The 16,561-nt window shown below is 45.8% G+C and overlaps 1 protein-coding gene across 4 annotated transcripts; it reads left to right on the top strand.

The window, feature by feature from the left end:
• The first annotated feature begins 7 nt into the window (after nt 1-7).
• GMCL1 (germ cell-less 1, spermatogenesis associated) lies at nt 8-16,273 on the top strand. Of its 4 annotated transcripts, none has more exons than XM_088180075.1 (14): nt 8-276; nt 682-805; nt 3,554-3,650; nt 3,958-4,055; nt 4,543-4,655; nt 5,129-5,194; nt 5,361-5,445; nt 5,623-5,713; nt 5,928-6,068; nt 9,626-9,695; nt 12,708-12,783; nt 13,476-13,685; nt 13,785-13,872; nt 14,986-16,273. In XM_088180075.1, exons 1-14 carry the CDS (start codon nt 101-103, stop codon nt 15,084-15,086), a joined length of 1,536 nt encoding a protein of 511 aa, XP_088036201.1. In that variant the 5' UTR covers nt 8-100; the 3' UTR covers nt 15,087-16,273. The 4 variants fall into 4 exon arrangements, with proteins under 4 accessions (XP_088036201.1, XP_088036202.1, XP_014746854.1 ...); XM_014891368.2 differs by having other exon boundaries at nt 10-276; nt 13,476-13,621; XM_088180077.1 differs by lacking the exon at nt 8-276 and adding an exon at nt 2,908-3,052.
• The last annotated feature ends 288 nt before the right edge of the window (nt 16,274-16,561 follow it).

Here is a 16,561-nt window from a genome sequence, read left to right as displayed (position 1 = left end):
GCGCGGAGCTGCGGGGGCCGCGGCCGCCGCCGGCCGGGCTGAGGCGCCGCTGCCGCTCCGGCCCCGCTCCGCTCCGGCCCCATGAGGCGGCCGAGCGGCCATGGGCTCGCTGGGCAGCCGTGTGCTGCGGCGGAAGGCCGGGCTCCCGCGGGGCGAGGCGGCGGCCGCGGGCAAGGGCGGCAAGAGGAAGCGCAGCGGGGCCGAGGGAACCGGCGACAGCGACAGCGACGGCGAGGCCGAGCGGGAGGAGCGGCTCCTGCACCTCCGGGGCCGCAGGTCTGAAGGGGCTGAGGGACGGGCGCCGGGGCCGCCGGCTCTGAGGGGGCCGCCGGTGCTAGGGAACTCCGAGGGCGGGCAGAGGGGCCGGGGGGGATGCAGGGCTGGGCTGAGGCGGGCAGAGAGGCCGGAGAAGATGCAGGGCCGGGCCGGGCCGAGGGGGATGCAGAGCTGGGCTGAGGCGGGCAGAGGGGCCGGGTCAGGGGTGGCTAGGGAAAGGCCCCGGCAGCAGCAGCGGGCACGGACGCGGTGCTGGCACGGGGGGACACGGTAGTCGCGCTGGGCTGGGCTGGGCAGGGCTGGACAGAACTCCCCGAGGTCTTGAGACCAACTGTTGTCGCTGTAACGGGAGAATTTCAAGGTGTGTTTCTCACTGTTTGTGGTTTGTTGTTTTGTTTTTACTAGGAAAAAATTGAAAAGCACGTCGAAATATATTTATCAGACACTGTTTTTGAATGGGGAGAACAGTGACATCAAAATTTGTGCTTTGGGAGAGGAGTGGAACTTGCACAAGATTTATTTGTGTCAGGTAAGTGACTCCTTTGTAACTCCTAGGTAGGAACTGTGTTTTTAATGAAAGGATGTCTCAGAACAGTGAAGTATGACTGGAGATCTTTCCTTTTTTTTTTCGCTTCCTGTTTAGGACTTTCACTCTTTTTATAGATGCAAACAGTTTACCAACTCCTGTTAGCAGTGTTGGGAGGCAGAGCTGTATATTCGTGTTTGAAAAATTTCTTTGCTTCTCTCTCTTACTGCTTAATTTTTAAAAATTTTGTTTAATTCATTTTATTCTTAAATCTTGGTGCATCCTCTATGAAAACAGTCCTGACAGTTGTCTTTGATGTCCTGAGAAGATGTTCTTATTTGCTGAACTAGTGGCTGGGAGACTCCTGTGATGTGAATATTCTTGCAGGGCAAAGGAGGCGCTTCCAGAAGGGATTTGTAAAGCCTGTGGTGCGCCAGCTCAGTTTTACTGCCCACTGGACTTGTGTGCAGGGAGCTGCAGAGAAGTTGCTGGTGCTGGGTCTCTGTAGGTGCTACTGATTGTTATGAGCCTTCACAAAAGAATTCCTTGCAGCTTCCCTGCTGCTGCAGGAGGAACGTTTTGTCAGGAACTCTAAAAAGGAGTAAACATTAGTGCATATATCCAAAAAGGATGCTGTTTCCACACACGTTTTCTGTGGGGCTTGTGTTCAGGTGGAGTCCTTTGTGTCTGTGTTTTGGGAGTGCAGAGGTGCTGTTGGCTTCACTGTCTGTTCTGTGTCACTGCTGCTGTGGCAGAAGTGGGGAGGAGGCCATGACTGTGCCCTGAAACACCGAATTCACTTGTGCCCTTGTCTTTCAGGTGTTCTGGCCGTGGCAGGGATTGGTGTAAAGCCCTCGGGTGCAGTACCTGGACAAGAGGGCATTTGTGTTTCAGCTGCAGTGGGAGCCAGAGCAGGGGTATGACACGGTGGCACTGGGAGGTGCTCTGCATGTGGCTCCAGTTGCTCTGGTGCAACAAGTAACAGAAAGAGCGAATTCTGGATTTTTTTGTGGCTGTTACTTTGTCAGTGCCCAAATTCCAGATCAGCTTCAGCAATTACTTGCATGGTCTCAGCAAGGGAAGTGTTTCGTTGCTTTCTTGTAGGAAAAAGCCTTTTCTTTTTCGAATGTGAGAACCTTTTAACAAGCCTTAGCTGAAGGCAAGAGAGTCTGTTTTGTGAGGCAGAGCGGGAGCAGTGGCACTGAGGGGCCATGGGGTGTGTGGCAGGAGCAGAGCTGGCAGGCACAGCTCCCACTGCCACTCTGCATGCCAGGGAAGGGACACAGGCAGGGCTGGGTTGTACAGGGCGGGCACAGCACTGCTGTGGCCTCAGGCTGCTGCTGTTTCCTGTCACTGTAGCACTGTGGTTGCTGCATCTCAAGTCGGTGAAGCTGCTTCCAAGAGCTTTGTGCGGTGTTGGTGACTGAAATTGGGTGTGGAATCCCTTCTGTGGATGCAGTTGTTCAGAGAGGTTTGAAAGTTGTAAGCTTGTCTGTAGAGGCCTTGTAGGAGCCGTGTTCTTGGGACAGGAGCTTTGAGGGGGTGGAATTCACCGTTCTCCTTAGGCAGGTTCTGTTTCAGGGCACATTCCTGCATTGCATTTACGTTACTGTAGGTAAAGTAGTGTTGGAGGTTAGCAATAACTCCATGTAAATGACTCTTGATGCCATTGTGACTCCTCCTCTGCCCCCGAGCAGACTCAGCCTGGCTGTTTCTGCTCCCCTGCTCTCTCCACACACTGCCTCAAGTTTCATAAAGGACAGTCAGGTGCTGCTCTGCCTGGTCACAGCAGCACTGAGAAATGGGGGATTTCTTTTTCACGATGCTGCTACAAAAGTGATAAATCCTTCTGAACCTGGGGAGTTGATCTCTGTGGCAAAGCTGAGGCAGCCTCATGAGGAGGACAAAGATGAGTGAGGTCCTGGGTTTGGTAGGAACATGTGTGTTTCAGAGTTAGGGATATGCCAAAGGTACAGGAATACTGACCTGATCAAATGAAATCAAAATTGGTTTTGTGTTATTTGCTGTCCTGAGCTGAAATGCTGAGGGAAGAGGTCAGGGGATGTGGTGCTGTACAAATAGACTTTATTTTTTTGATCTCTCAGGTAAACTTCATTGATAGCATCTCATAATGGGCACATCTGCTGCTGGGAAGCAAAATCAGGAACCCTAGTAGAGCATTATCTTTCCCTTCCTTTGGATGGAAACCTCAAATTCTAGTTTTATGTGCTTTTCACTTAATAATAAAAGGTATATTGCTGTAAATGGTGTGTGTGTGTGTCTGTGTCCTTGGTATGAGGCTACAGCCTTGTACAATAATTTGTATGTCTTGCATGCCTTTTTTTTTTCCCACCCCTAGTCCCCAAACTGGCATTCCTTAATGCCTGCAGGATTTATTGTTTGCCATTAACCTTAGGGACTTAGTTCTTGAACTAATTCTGTCGCCACTAGTGATGTGGTTTGTGGGAAAAGAGCTTGTGTAGCTTTTCTGGCCTTTTTAAGCTCTTCCCTTACTCTGGTTACACACATGTAGCCCAAATTTCCCTGTGGGCATTTTGAGTGTCAGAAACAGCAACTACAGTCAGCCCCTGGAGTCTGTCAGAATGTTTTATCTTGTGAAAGTTCCCTTAATATATTTTGTTCTGCATAAAGGTAAATATTAACTGTATTTGGATCCATATGCTGCTTTTGGCAGTTTTAAGTGGGATGAAATCTCTTAGTTGAGCTCTTTTTCTCTCTTCCTTCATACAGTCAGGCTACTTTTCCAGTATGTTCAGTGGCTCTTGGAAAGAATCCAGCATGAATGTCATAGAGCTGGAGATTCCTGATCAAAATATTGATGTAGAAGGTAAGTTGGAGCCTTTTATTTTAACAAAACCCTGAAGGGAGAGTTCAAGTTAAACCTCATGATATTCGGAGAAGGCTCATAAGGTTCAGCTTCTTTTTGTGCAGTTTTCCAGCTCTCAGGGATGATGAATCGTGGGAACTCAGTAATGGTTTGATTACTGCCCCATGTTTTCTGTCTGGTCAGTTACTCTAGATAGAGTCAGCACTGAGACCATAAAGAAGGTGTGCAGTGAAGGGGTTTGGTTGTGTTTAAGGACTCTTTGCTGCCCCCTGCTCGGGGTTGTGTCTGACTCCTGTTCCCTTTACAGCCCTGCAGGTGGCTTTTGGCTCGCTCTACAGAGATGATGTGCTGATCAACCCCAGCCGCGTGGTCGCTCTGCTGGCAGCAGCCTGCATGCTGCAGCTTGTAAGTCAGAAATGCCACTGTTCCTGTCTTTACCTGAAAAGAAACAAAACAAGTTAGAGTGTCCTTGCCCACGTGGCCTTTTGCATCCGGAGGAATGAATCAGCTTTTCAGACTAACTGGGGAAAAAGCCAATGACAATGCAGTGGGTTTATTGAAAAATGCTGTGACTAAGATTGAGGTGTGAGATTAAGTGATTTGACAGTGATATCTAAAAGTAGATTAAATAGGTTTTGGAGCTCGCTTGTTCTGCCCTGAAGTCATTCAATACCCTTTTCTTTCATGGGAAGTATTCTTAAGGAACATCTGTCTTTCTGAGGAATGATTGTTTAGATGTTTTGAAGAGCGTAGCACCACTCGCTGCAGCCTGTGGGTCTTGGGGGATGGCTCAGGCATGCAAATCTGGATGAACAGCACAGTTCACAGTGTCTGACACTTCCTGTTGGGAGATGAACACTCAGAGCATTTGTGTGTTTTTTCCTTTCTGCAGGATGGCTTAATCCAGCAATGCGGTGAAACAATGAAGGAAACTATCACTGCCCAAACTGTGTGTGGTTATTATAATTCTGCAGGGACGTATGGGCTGGATTCTGTGAAGAAAAAGTAAGAATTACTATCTCCAAGCTGCTTTGGACATTGCCAGTTAACAGTGAATTTACACACAGTATCATAATGACCAGGTTAACTCTTTTAATATTTTTTTAGAAGAGAATCATAGACCATCAAGGTTGGAAGAGACCTGTAAGATCATCCAGTCCAACCATCCTCCCAGCACTACCACTGAAACCACTAAACCACATAATCTAGAGCCAGATCCAGCTACTTCCAGGGGTCGTGATTCCACCACGTTCATGAGCAATCTGTTGCAATGCATGACCTCTCATACAGGGAAAAAAAATATAAAGTACCTAATCTGAATTGATTGAGTCTGTCCAGATCCCTCTGCAGGACCCTTCTGCCCTCCAGCAGATCCACAATCCCACCCAGCTGAGCGTTGTCTGCAAATCCTACTGTTGCAGGAATGTTGACATAGAGAAGAAACAAGCAGAGGCCCTAATTCCTTGCTTTCTATACAGGTGCCTCGAGTGGCTCTTGAACAATCTGATGACTCACCAGAGTGTTGGACTCTTCAAGGAACTCAGGTACTGGGGCAGCACTTCCCTTGCAGGGATGAAGGACAGTCCCTTCCCAACTCTGGAGCTCACTGCAGATCACTTCCTGGGCTCTTGCTGGTTGCTTGTTCCCTACCTCCTCCTCTTCTTTTTCTCTCTTCTGTCTCACTGTCCTGTTACAATGGATTTTTTCCAGCATAAACCTCATGAAGCAGCTGATCAGCTCCTCAAACCTGTTTGTGCTGCAGGTGGAAATGGATGTGTACACTGCTCTCAAAAAGGTACTTGCCTGGGCCTCAATGCAGTGGAACCTTTGTGGGATTGACTGAAAGTGTTTAATGAAGCAGCAGAACTTTTATAGAAATGAATGCACTGTGGGAATGTCTGTTATTAACATGCAGATTACTTACCTGAAACCTTCTTCAGTTGACTCACTAGAATTTATTTGTTTTGCCCAGTGGATGTTCCTTCAGCTCGTGCCTTCTTGGAATGGGTCTTTCAAGCAGGTGTTAACTGAAGCTGATGCCTGGTTTGCTGAGCGCAGGAGAGGTAGGAAGAGGTGGCCAGGCCTTGTTTTGGGGTTTGAACACAAGTAATTTCTTAATTTTAATGGCAAAAGCCATTATCAAATAACTGTAATAAAATAAAAGCCATTAAATGCCCGTAATAACTTTCTCTAGTCAATAAGTAAAAACTCCAGTATAAATAGGATCTGGAAAATATGTAGGGAGGCAAATGATAATGTGGGTGCTATGTGTTGCAGAGTTTGGGGGCGATGTTGCCTTCCTGGAGTCCGCTCAGGGGAACGCGTTCCTGCCTGTGTTTGCACACCTGAGGCTGCAGTACATCATCAGTGACCTGGCCTCAGCCAGAATCGTGGAGAGGGATGCCCTGCTGCCCTCAGGTGAGTGAGTGAGTGCTGGGCATAGCTGAGGCCTCACCTCAGTTCCTGCCTTCAGTTTCTTCACCCCAGGAGAGACTGGGAGGTGCTGGAGCATGTCCCAAGAGAGACAGAGCTGGGGAAGGGTCTGGAGCACGAGTCTGATGAGGAGCAGCTGAGGGAGCTACAGAACAGGAGGCTTAGGGAGAACCTTCTCACTCTACAGCTCCTGACAGGAGGGGGCAGCCAGGAGTGTCAGACTCTGCTCTCAGGGAGCAGGGACAGGAGAAGGAGAAACAGTCTCAGAGGAGGTTCAGGTTGGATATTGGGAAAATTCATTCTATCATGGAAAGAGTTGTCCAGCTCTGGCCCAGGTACCCAGGGCAGGGGTGGAGTCCCCATCCCTGTGGATATTTAGCAGCCATGTGGATGTGGCACTTGGGGACATGGGTTAGTGGTGGCCTTGGCAGTGCAGGGGGAGCAGTTGGGCTCAATGAACTTAGAGGACTTTCCCACCCCAAATCATTCTGTGGTTCTTCTTGACCGATGGCATTCTGTGTGCCTTCCCCAGCCTGTCCTGCCCTAGAATAATTGGGAAGGTCTCACTGTGTTTACTTCTCTTGCTGCTCACGTTCATCTCCAGCATCAGGTTTGTGGTGGAAGATTCAGCAGAAGCTGGGTATGAAAATTACAGGCATAAAAGTCTGCAAAGGCACTCATATAGATGTCATCACCATGTGATAAACATTCTGCTCATCAGTCAAGTTGTCAAAATGCTTTACAATAGATACGTAGTGCTTTATCAATGGTTAAATGGTCCCAGGGGCCCAGATAAACAGAAAATCCTTTACCTTTTGGGAGAGTAAAACTTGCTGAGACTCAACTGTTTTCTAGCCATTAGTTTCTAAGAAGAGCTGAATAGGTTTTGATAGGATTTGGAATAAAATCCTAAAATTAAAATGAAAAGCATAAGATGCAGTGAACTCTTCTTCCCTCTTCCAAAACAAATGTTATTTACTAATAGAGATTTAGGATGATTTGGAGCAGAGAGGATATTCAAGTATTCCACTCTTGTTCATTTGTCTGCATTTTGACTTGTATAAAATACATCCTCCTCCTGGGGCCTGCTGCTTTTTGAAGCCCAGAGGAGGAAATGCCATTTCATATTATTAGAGATTATTGATGCTAACATCCCAATATGAAAATGAAAAGCCCCTTCTCATCCTGCTGCTTTTGTCTGATAACATTTTGTTATGCATAAAAATCCCAAAAGAACTGGTCTCAGCTTTGATATGTCATATATCAAAGTGATATATAAATTATGTATAAAGTAAATATAATCCATCTCATTTCAGAGTGATACTGGTACAGACTAGGCAAAGTGCAAAGGTTATTTTAAAATAACTTTGGGTGAATGACTATTTAGATCTTTAATGGAGACACAGGAGAACAGTGGATTTGTATCTCTGTGAAGTGGCTTTGTCAGTATGTCAATAAGATGTTGCAAACCAGAAATTTTCTGGAGTTACACTTGATTTCCTCCTCTTAATGTCTGCTGTTACCACTTAGAGTATGATGGGCAGCCTTTTCATAGTGCTCTTTGGTGGGCAAATGTTGTGTCTGTTCTTAAACCCCAAAGCCTTTACCTTTGACAGCTGTAGTGGCTGTCAGAGGAATAATTGTTCTGAGACTGTTGCATCTTTGAGGCTGATTTCCTTGTGCTCATTGAAAAAGAATGAAATTTGTGCATAGCTCACAGGTGTTGGCTCTGCAGGGAGGCAGTCACTGAGCCACGAGAGCACTGTGCTGGCTGGGTGGCACTGTCGTGCAGGGAAAGGGGACATAGGACAGCTGGGTGGCACTGTGGTGCAGGGAAAGGGGAGACAGGAAAAGGGGACACAGGGCACTGTGGTGCAGGGACAGGGGGACACAGGGCACTGTAGTGCTGGGAAAAGGGCACAGGGACACGTGCTGTGTGCAGGAGGAGGATCTGAGTATTGGGAGGAGTTTGGTACTTGCCTGCCCTTGTAATCTGTTCATGCCAGGGTGTAGCCACAAGCTGTGTTAAGATCAGAACTTCTGCTCTTCATTCACAGGGAGGTCGAGATAAATCCTGGGCTGCACTTTGGAGCAGGCTCTATGGCTGCCAGCATTCAGTACTTGAAGGGATGCTTCGTACCTGAGGGGCTGCAGACAGGGCCCTTGCTGGGTAGTTTATGTTCTGCTGGAAGCCTTTTAGATTATTTCAGATGAAGTTATTCTCAAGGAGGTAGAGAAGCAAATCACACTGAGTAGTTGAAAGTAGTACTGTGATTATTTATTTATTTATTTATTTATTTATTTTTATACTCTGTGTGTGTACGTCCTGAAGGGGAACTCTGAAGTTCTGTGTTAGGAGTTCACAGCAGTCTGATCTTTGTTCAGAAAAGGTGCGAGAGACAGGAATACATAATGTGTCTGTGTGAGCACACTGTTTGTTGTTCTGTTTTACTTGGTGGCTTCTGAGCATTTCCTTAGCTGTGCTTTCCCTCTTCATAAATCAGCAGATGAACTGCAGCTGAAATGTGAGGTAGGAAATAGATAAATGCAATGCACAAATAGAGAAGATGCTCTCCCCCCTGATACTTTTTTCCTTCCCTTCTAGCGCATCCATTCTCTGTTCCTTACCTGTGTAGGTTTCTTTAATTCATTTTTTATTTTCTGTTGTACTTTGGTTGATTCCCAGTCTGCTCCTATCACAGTTTGTACTTTCACTCTAGAGTCAGTGGGACAAAGGCTGGTTTCAAGTTTTCTGTCCATGATCTCGCCTCTCTTCCCTTCTGTCACATTGATCAGCTTCCTGACTTGTTTTTGGTCATGTTGGCTCTCCCTGTTCTCTCACCCAGCCCATTTCCCAGAGCTGGTTCCCATAAGTGACCTTGCTCCTTTGCCCCATTTATTATCGTGACTAAGAACTTCTTACACCCTGAGCTTTTGGGATCCCTTTTGTGTAACTGCCTGACAGATGATTGAGTTTTGTTCTGTTTTATCTCTTGGTTGCAACATTAAATTAACATAGCCAATAAAATCTTTGTGTGTTCTCCAAGGAAGACATGATTTATGTTTATTCTTAGTAGGGTACAATTTCTGTTTGTTTTACCATTTTTGTGTTAAGTCACTGTTTTCCGTTATCCCTTGATTGTGTTTTCTTCTTCTTTAACTTACGTAAAATTCCTCTGGGGATTCACACAACATCACCTCCTCCCAAGAGCTTGTTAACAAGCTCCTTGGCTGAACAGAGCTTTGTGCGCTGAGAAGATGTGTGGAGTTGCATTTTTTGTGGCAGCTGTGGGTATTTGAGGAGATGAACATAGTCTGGAGTGAATACCTGTTAGTTGTGGATGTTTATCCCTTCCTCTGTGGTTGAGGCTGGGAGCTGGAGACCACAGGGATTTACCAGTGGGTGGTTTGCGTAGACTGTCCAGTTCATAAGTGTAACTTTACTATTTCAGTGTAATTTTATTTCTCTATTTTAAATGTATATGACCATTCCCAGCTCCAAAGACAACACCAAGCTTTTTTTTTTTTTTTTTTTTTTTTAGAATGGCTGTCCTCTGTTTACAAACAGCAGTGGTTTGCCATGCTCAGAGCAGAACAAGACAATGATATTGGGTAGGTATATTACAGGCTTTATTTCTTTCTTACATTGGAAACCTTCATCTCATAGAAATTCTGACATGAATAATTCTGGAGTTTACATTAAAAGGAGGGGGGGAAGCTTCTTTTTTTGTAGGGGGAGAAGCATACTTCAGTGCTTTTGAACTGCTGATCTCTGTGGAGCTCTCTGTTGCCTTGAGCTGGCTGGTTTCCCATCCCTCAACCAGTAGAACTCTGGAAAACTGGCCTAATGGGACCGGATGGAAATGCTGGGGGAGGGACACAAGTTCTGTATTTTCCTTTATGTCAGTTAATGCTTCTCACTGGTACTTCACCTGGAAATCTGTGTTGAGGCTGTGAAAGGGTAATTTCCAAGCCTTCCATGTTAAGGATACTTTGGCCATCAAACTGTTCCTCTTCCTTCTGCTTGCTCTTGGCTGTGCTGTAGTGAGCCAGGTCTCCGATTTAACACCAAAACTCTGGCAAAATGCATCTGGGGGAGTTGATCCTGCCTTTATCTTCTCTTCTAGCTCCTAGAGCGCTTTGTGGAGAAAAAATGCCAAGTCAGGCAGCTGCAGAATGCCTGTTACCTCTCAAACCCAGCAGACTGACTTGCTCCTTTGTCCTATAGCCATGTCACCCAGTGGGTGCCGTTGTGGGCAGGGACGTGTTGGGTTGTAACAGGAACTTCAAAAAAGCCCCAAACTCTGGTCTGAAGAATGGCCAAGATCTTTAAGAAAGTGTTCTCTTAGGTAGCAGTCCTTTAGGAAGTGGTGGGGGGAAAGTGTAGAATTGTGACTCTAACATTCAATTCCTGCTGATGAATTTTGGGTGGCCATGGCTTGTTTCTGATGTTTCTATTGGCTGCTCTCTTGGGAAGGCTTTTGCAATGCTGCTGTGGCTGTATCTGAGCAGACAGATGTCACCTCCTGGCTCATGGGCAAGCAGGGTTCATAGGGAAGTGAGTCATCAGAATTCTGATACAAGATAAGACACTGTATTTGCTAATTTTGATGTGTTTTGGTAGTTCCGTGCAGTGGGAGCATTTGAATTGTCAGCCACTGGATACACATGCTTCTGGAAAAGTGAGTTCCCACAGAGGTGCAGTGAGGATGATGGGGATCATCCAGTTTGGGAAAAGAGCAACTTTCATATTCAGCTACAGATGAGGATTTCAGTGTCTCTTTGAATGGGCAGAGTATTTTTCCCCATTTTCTTGCTTGTCTAGTTTTCTGTTTTGCACTATGGGTTAATTATTTCTCTTAAGACAGTGAAAACCAAAAGTCTCAGCCTTAGAAGGGCACATATGCAGCTGTTCCTTTGTGTTAGTGCAAATGTTTTGACCATTTGACCAACGTGTAGCTGCAGGAAAAGAATTCAGGTTTTTATAAGTCCATGGTTTATCCAGCTCTGCTGCTCTTCCTCTCACACCTTCTGCCCATGTCAGTATCAAATACATGTTTTCCCTCAGGGGTAAGGAAGCAGACTTAGGAATCAGAGCAAGACATGCATCTAACTCCTCTGAGCTGAAGTAAGGCTCTATTTCCATATCCCACCTGGTTCAGGGATAATTGCACCTGATTATTCTAACACTGCCAGCATGGAAATGGCACTCCTTGGATACATGTGATGTGGTTTGTCCTGGTAACTTTATAGAGGGGAGGAGGAGAAAGTGTTTCCCTTCTACTTTGAGTTTGCATTTAAAAGGAATAAACATCTTATTCGCTGTTCAGAATTGGAGAATTTTTTTAGTGTTAGCAGTGGAGTTTGTGGCTTTGAACTGTAGCTGCTCAGGATTTACGTGTTGTGTTAAAGTGGATCACTTTTGTTAAAATTAAACGTGTTTTGTGGCAGAAGCCAGACAGGTCTTTCAAGTCTGGGACTGGAATCACTTCTGCTCTTAGCAGTGTCTTTGGCAGTGTGTAAGAAGGAAGCAGAATAACTCTATTGTTCACTGTGTGGCAGCTGGTGGAAGTGGTTAAAGCTGAAGTTCTGCATTGTCTGAGGCTGCTTGAGGGATGGAGAGAGGGATGTTAATGTCAGTCTGAGCATTATGGACTAATGTTTGTGAAATTTGTCACTAATTAAACGGAAATAAATCCTTTATCACTATTACTGCATTTAGGTCAGTCACAAAACCAGTTCAGCTGGAAGATGTGGAAAAGCACACGTGAGGTTCCTAGATGAATTTGTTCAAGTGTGATGAGCTTGTATGCATAACCTGTTGATGTCACTGGGATTAATAAAGTTCACTGCCAGCTCTCAGCCTGGTGTAACTTGAACATTTTCTGGCAGTGGGTGTTGGGTTAATCATGTCATGGTGTGTGAAGCAAAGTGAGGAACACTTGTGAAAAATCAAGGCTGATCTCACTTGTGCTGGCTCTGTGAGGCTGTTCTACTTGTTGGACGCAGGGGAACTGTTGGGTGAAAGGAGCTGATGTTGGTGTGGGATGACACAGCCGAGGGCTCTTGCATCTCAGGAGCTCTGAGAGGCTCTGGCACTTCATGAGCACTGAGAGGAAGTGGGTTTTTTTTAGCTGAGTTGCATAACCAACTCCTTGAGAAACCTCTCCCAGTGTCTCGTGGCTGCTGCTTCATAGCACTGCTGTAGTGCAGAGCCCTGCAGCTGTACCCCAGCACTTGTCTCTGGTTGTGCCTAAGAAGTCAGCCTGCTGAGTTTAAAAAACACTTGGGTTTTTCATTGCAACAGCTATTACTTTGTTACCTGGAAAAGTTCTTTTGTAGAAGAAGTCCTGCCTAACTGAGGTGTCACAACCTGGTTTGTATTGCAGTTTTGTAGCGTAGGTGGATGTTTATGGGACAGTTTGGGATAGAAGAGGCTCCGGGAGCTCATCTAGTCACACCTCTGCTCAAAGAAGAGTCAGTTGTGGGTCTCTTCCAGCTCAGGGTATTCCATCATTGTGTGCTCGGACAAATTTACTCCAGTCCGTTCATCTTCCCCCAAATTAAGGTATCATACAAAGCTGTTGAAGTGTCCTTAAAGATGCTGTTTTGGTTTTTTTTCAGGCCTCAAGAAATCAATAAAGAGGAACTGGAAGGAAACAGCATGAGGTGTGGTCGCAAACTGGCCAAGGATGGTGATGTAAGTGTGGCACGTGGCAAACTGCAGAGCTGACATGGCTGAGATAAGTCAGGCATTTCCAAACCATGTAGGTGCTCGTTGGCAAACTGCATCCAAAAGATGTCATGGAGAAAAATACCACTTTTTTTCTCCCCAGAGGTTTGGAAGCATTGTCTCTGCGAGAACCGAGGAACTGCTGTTTCATTGTGCTCTTGTGCTGTGAGACTGGGAAAACTGTTATCCAGGCATTTAAATACAGCTGTGATCACTGGTGTATTCTTTTTATCTGGAAAAGGAAGTTCTGTATGATAAAATGTGTAACATTCATAGTGAGGACCCCTCTGTGTCTTTAGGTAACAGGTCTTGTGAAATAAACAGAGAACATTAATTTTTCCCATTGAAATCACATAACGCGAGGCTGTTGACGCCGAGGAGTGCTTTGGGCATGGCTGGGGCTCACAGATCAGCCCCATTACCCAATGCTAAGTATTTGACCTACTGGTGTGGCATGTGTTCCTGTCTCTGGGAGGCAGCGGGCACTCAGATGCTCTCACGCAGTCCCCTGCAGTGTCCAGGTTGTCCCCACTGGGTTCTCTCTTCCAGACAGGTGCTGGCAGGGATCCCTGATTCCCCCCCCAGCATAGCCCAGAACCCCATTGCCAGGACTGACCCCTCAGAGCCCATCCTGAGGCTGTGTCCCCTCTGTTCTGCAGTACTGCTGGCGCTGGACTGGCTTCAACTTTGGCCTGGACCTGCTGGTGACCTACACCAACCGCTACATCATCTTCAAGCGCAACACACTGAACCAGCCGTGCAGCGGCTCTGTCAGCCTGCAGCCACGCCGCAGCATCGCCTTCAGGTGCCGGCCTGGGGGCTTCCTCAGTGCTGCCAGCCCTGCTGGCATTAGGTTTTGCTGCCACCGAGTCAGTGACATTAAAAAATGTTACCCTGTCTTGTGGGGAGAAGCTCCTTGTGCTGAAAAAATACGGGAGACTGAAGTGATTTCACTGTTGTGCCCCCAGGTTACGCCTAGCCTCGTTCGATTGCAGTGGGAAGATGATTTGCAGCAGGACAACAGGCTATCAGATCCTGACCCTGGAGAAGGACCAGGTGTGTCTGTGGGCTTTTGAGCTGTTGAACTTGAATGGTGGAGTTCAAGGCATGAAAAAAATGCTGAGAAGTCACAAGTGCTTTTGAAAGGGAGTTGCTGTTCTTGTTGTCATTGCTTATATGGAATCTCAGGCATTCCTCTTAGAAGTAGTGGATAATTAAGCTTAATTTGTGAAGTAGATCTAGAGTAGGGTAGTGTGGGTTTCATTAGTGTTGATAATACGAAATTAGTTCCCATGTTAGTGAAATTAATGCCTGTGGTGCTGCTGTCTGCTGCCAGTGTCATATTCAGCTGTTCTCTCAGCCTTCCAGCACTGCTGGCATCACCCCTCTGCCTAATCTGTCCTTCAGACTCCTCATTTAGAGGCAGATTTGGAATTTGAAGATTCTCATAAGCTGAGGAGTTAAAAGAATGTCTACTTATTGTTTAAGGGTTGGATTTATTACTCTATTAAATAAATTGATGAAAACCCCAGAGAGGAGTGGAGTTTTCTTAGAGCAAGTGCCCTTTTCCACCCATTGCTGACAGCAGGATTTAGTGAGGCATGTGTGGGACTTGTTAATCAAGTTTCTCAATCCCAGCCAGCAGTGATACAAAGCTAGTGAGAACATAGAAAACCTTTCCTTGTCAGTGCCATCCTCACTGGAGGGTGGCATTTCAATTTTGAAGTTTTAATTGTTTTGCATCCTCACGAGGTTGAAGTTTCAATTTTGCTACCCCAAAACCAGTTCCTAGAGTGGAACCAAAAATTCCTACCCACAAACTTGAAATTTGCTTTCAAGTATATACTGTTGTGGAATGCCTGGTTGGTGAAACCTCCCGAAACTAAAAACTGTCCCTTTCTCCTCAGCATGCTGGAGGGGAAATTTGTTCTAGCATTTCCTGTAGCTGTTCCCTGTGCTGCAGAGGGCTGGGAGCTCTGGTGGGAGCAGTGGGCAGGCTGAGAATGTGTCAGTGTTAGTATAAACTTTAGGTGAAGGTGAACTGTCTTTGCTTAATTTTTTATATTCTAATTTTAATCTATAGTCATTAATATGTGCAGAATGAATGTTGTGTCAGTGCTGTGCTTTCTGGTCCCCCCTCACCATACAAATGTCCTGTGTGTGCTCCAGGAGCAGATCGTGATGAATTTGGACAGCAGGCTCCTGACGTTCCCCCTCTACATCTGCTGCAACTTCCTGTACACATCGCCAGAGAAGAGGGCAGGCAGTGAGGCCCAGCTGGATAATTTGGAAGCCTGAGACCTCCCTGGGGCCTGTGGCAGCCCCTCTCCCACCCTGGATGCTGCTCCAAAGCTCGGACAGGCAGGCCTTACTGTAGCAACAGCCTTGGCCTTAGTGCTCTCCTATGCAGCTCTGAAAAGATCAGACATTAGGTAGGCCAAAATCAGTTAGGCCTTTTTAATTTTTTTATTTTATTTCTGTTCTGTGTCGTCAGGCAGTAGCCATTCCGTTTTTTACAAGTGTTACACTTGGGCTTTTCTGGGTGAAAACTGAGCCAAATTGGAAATAGGGCATTTGTGTGGATGGCAACTTAGGAAATTACCTGTTGGACTCTGAGCACACATTGTAGATTGTATGGGTTTTGTTAGTGTAGGTTTTGGTTGTATTATCTGTTGAGTTTTTAAATAACTGATCTGTAAATACCAGATCCATATTTTGCTTTTTTTCCTGGTCCTTTTCCATTAGGGCCAAGTAATCCCTGTAAATGTGGCCCCTCAACTTTGGTTATTTATCTGCACAGCCTTTCCCACCTGCTAGGTTTAACCCTTTTTTGCAGCTCACACACATTTCATTCTTGGTCTTGTTCTAACACTGCAGCCAATAATTCTCTGTCTTTTAGCAGGTTAATTTACTAATAAGGTTGTTCATAAATGAGGGTTTTTTCCATATACAGCAAATACTCCAATGTCCTCACCATCACTCGAGTCCTGTCAGCAGAAGCTCTCAGCTGGAGTTCTGCTGAGTGCTGACTCTACTCACACAAACCAAATACCAGTTTTTAAACATTATCTGTGGCTTGTTTTAGCTGTTACCTTGGGAATACGTCCCATGTTAGCTCAGGAACTTGTGACTTTTGAGTGCCTTTCGAGTTGTATATGTAACACCAACTTCACATCAGTTCAGCAAGGTCACAGGATCCAAAGGCAGAGCTGGGAACAAGAGATTCCTCTCCACTTGGTTTGACAGATGAGTCGTGTCATGGTACACTCTGTTCAGTCTTTGTTGGGTTTTATCTCTTACAATTTTGAATTCTTAACAGCAGGATGTTTTGATTCAAACTGGGAATTTTGCCTCGTCAGCCTATTTTTTTAATGTCAGAAAAATATAAAACCATTTGTACTTATAACAAGGATAAAAATGTGTCGGGCAATGTGTCAATAAATGATTTCAAGTGGAATACTTGCCCATGTCTGTCCTTTCCTGCTGGGAATAGCTTTTTGTGTTGGATTCACCCTGTGGATTCAGCACCTCAGTGTGAATCTTGTGTTGTGTCACAGCTTTGGCAGCAGAGAGCATTTTCAGGTGTTCAGCTGCTGCGGCAATGAATTTATTTATTGAATTAATTGTATTTAGATACTTTACTCTTGTTTTAATTAGAAGTACCCACTCCTTAAAATTAATTCCGAGGAGAGCAACGAGCTGCTGGCTAATGGCAGAGAGAACAGGTGTTTTTTTGCAGCACATC

Source organism: Sturnus vulgaris, chromosome 28 (assembly GCF_052056855.1).
Source record: "Sturnus vulgaris isolate bStuVul1 chromosome 28, bStuVul1.hap1, whole genome shotgun sequence".
NCBI classification, from domain to species: Eukaryota; Metazoa; Chordata; class Aves; order Passeriformes; family Sturnidae; genus Sturnus; species Sturnus vulgaris.
This window is presented reverse-complemented; position numbering and strand designations above follow the sequence as displayed.

Coding starts and splice junctions, on each gene's coding strand:
- GMCL1 (XM_088180075.1), top strand. CDS start 101: ATGGGCTCGCTGGGCAGCCGTGTGCTGCGGCGGAAGGCCGGGCTCCCG. Junction 806..3,553: donor ACAAGATTTATTTGTGTCAG/GTAAGTGACTCC, acceptor TCCTTCATACAG/TCAGGCTACTTTTCCAGTAT. Junction 5,195..5,360: donor GGACTCTTCAAGGAACTCAG/GTACTGGGGCAG, acceptor GATTTTTTCCAG/CATAAACCTCATGAAGCAGC.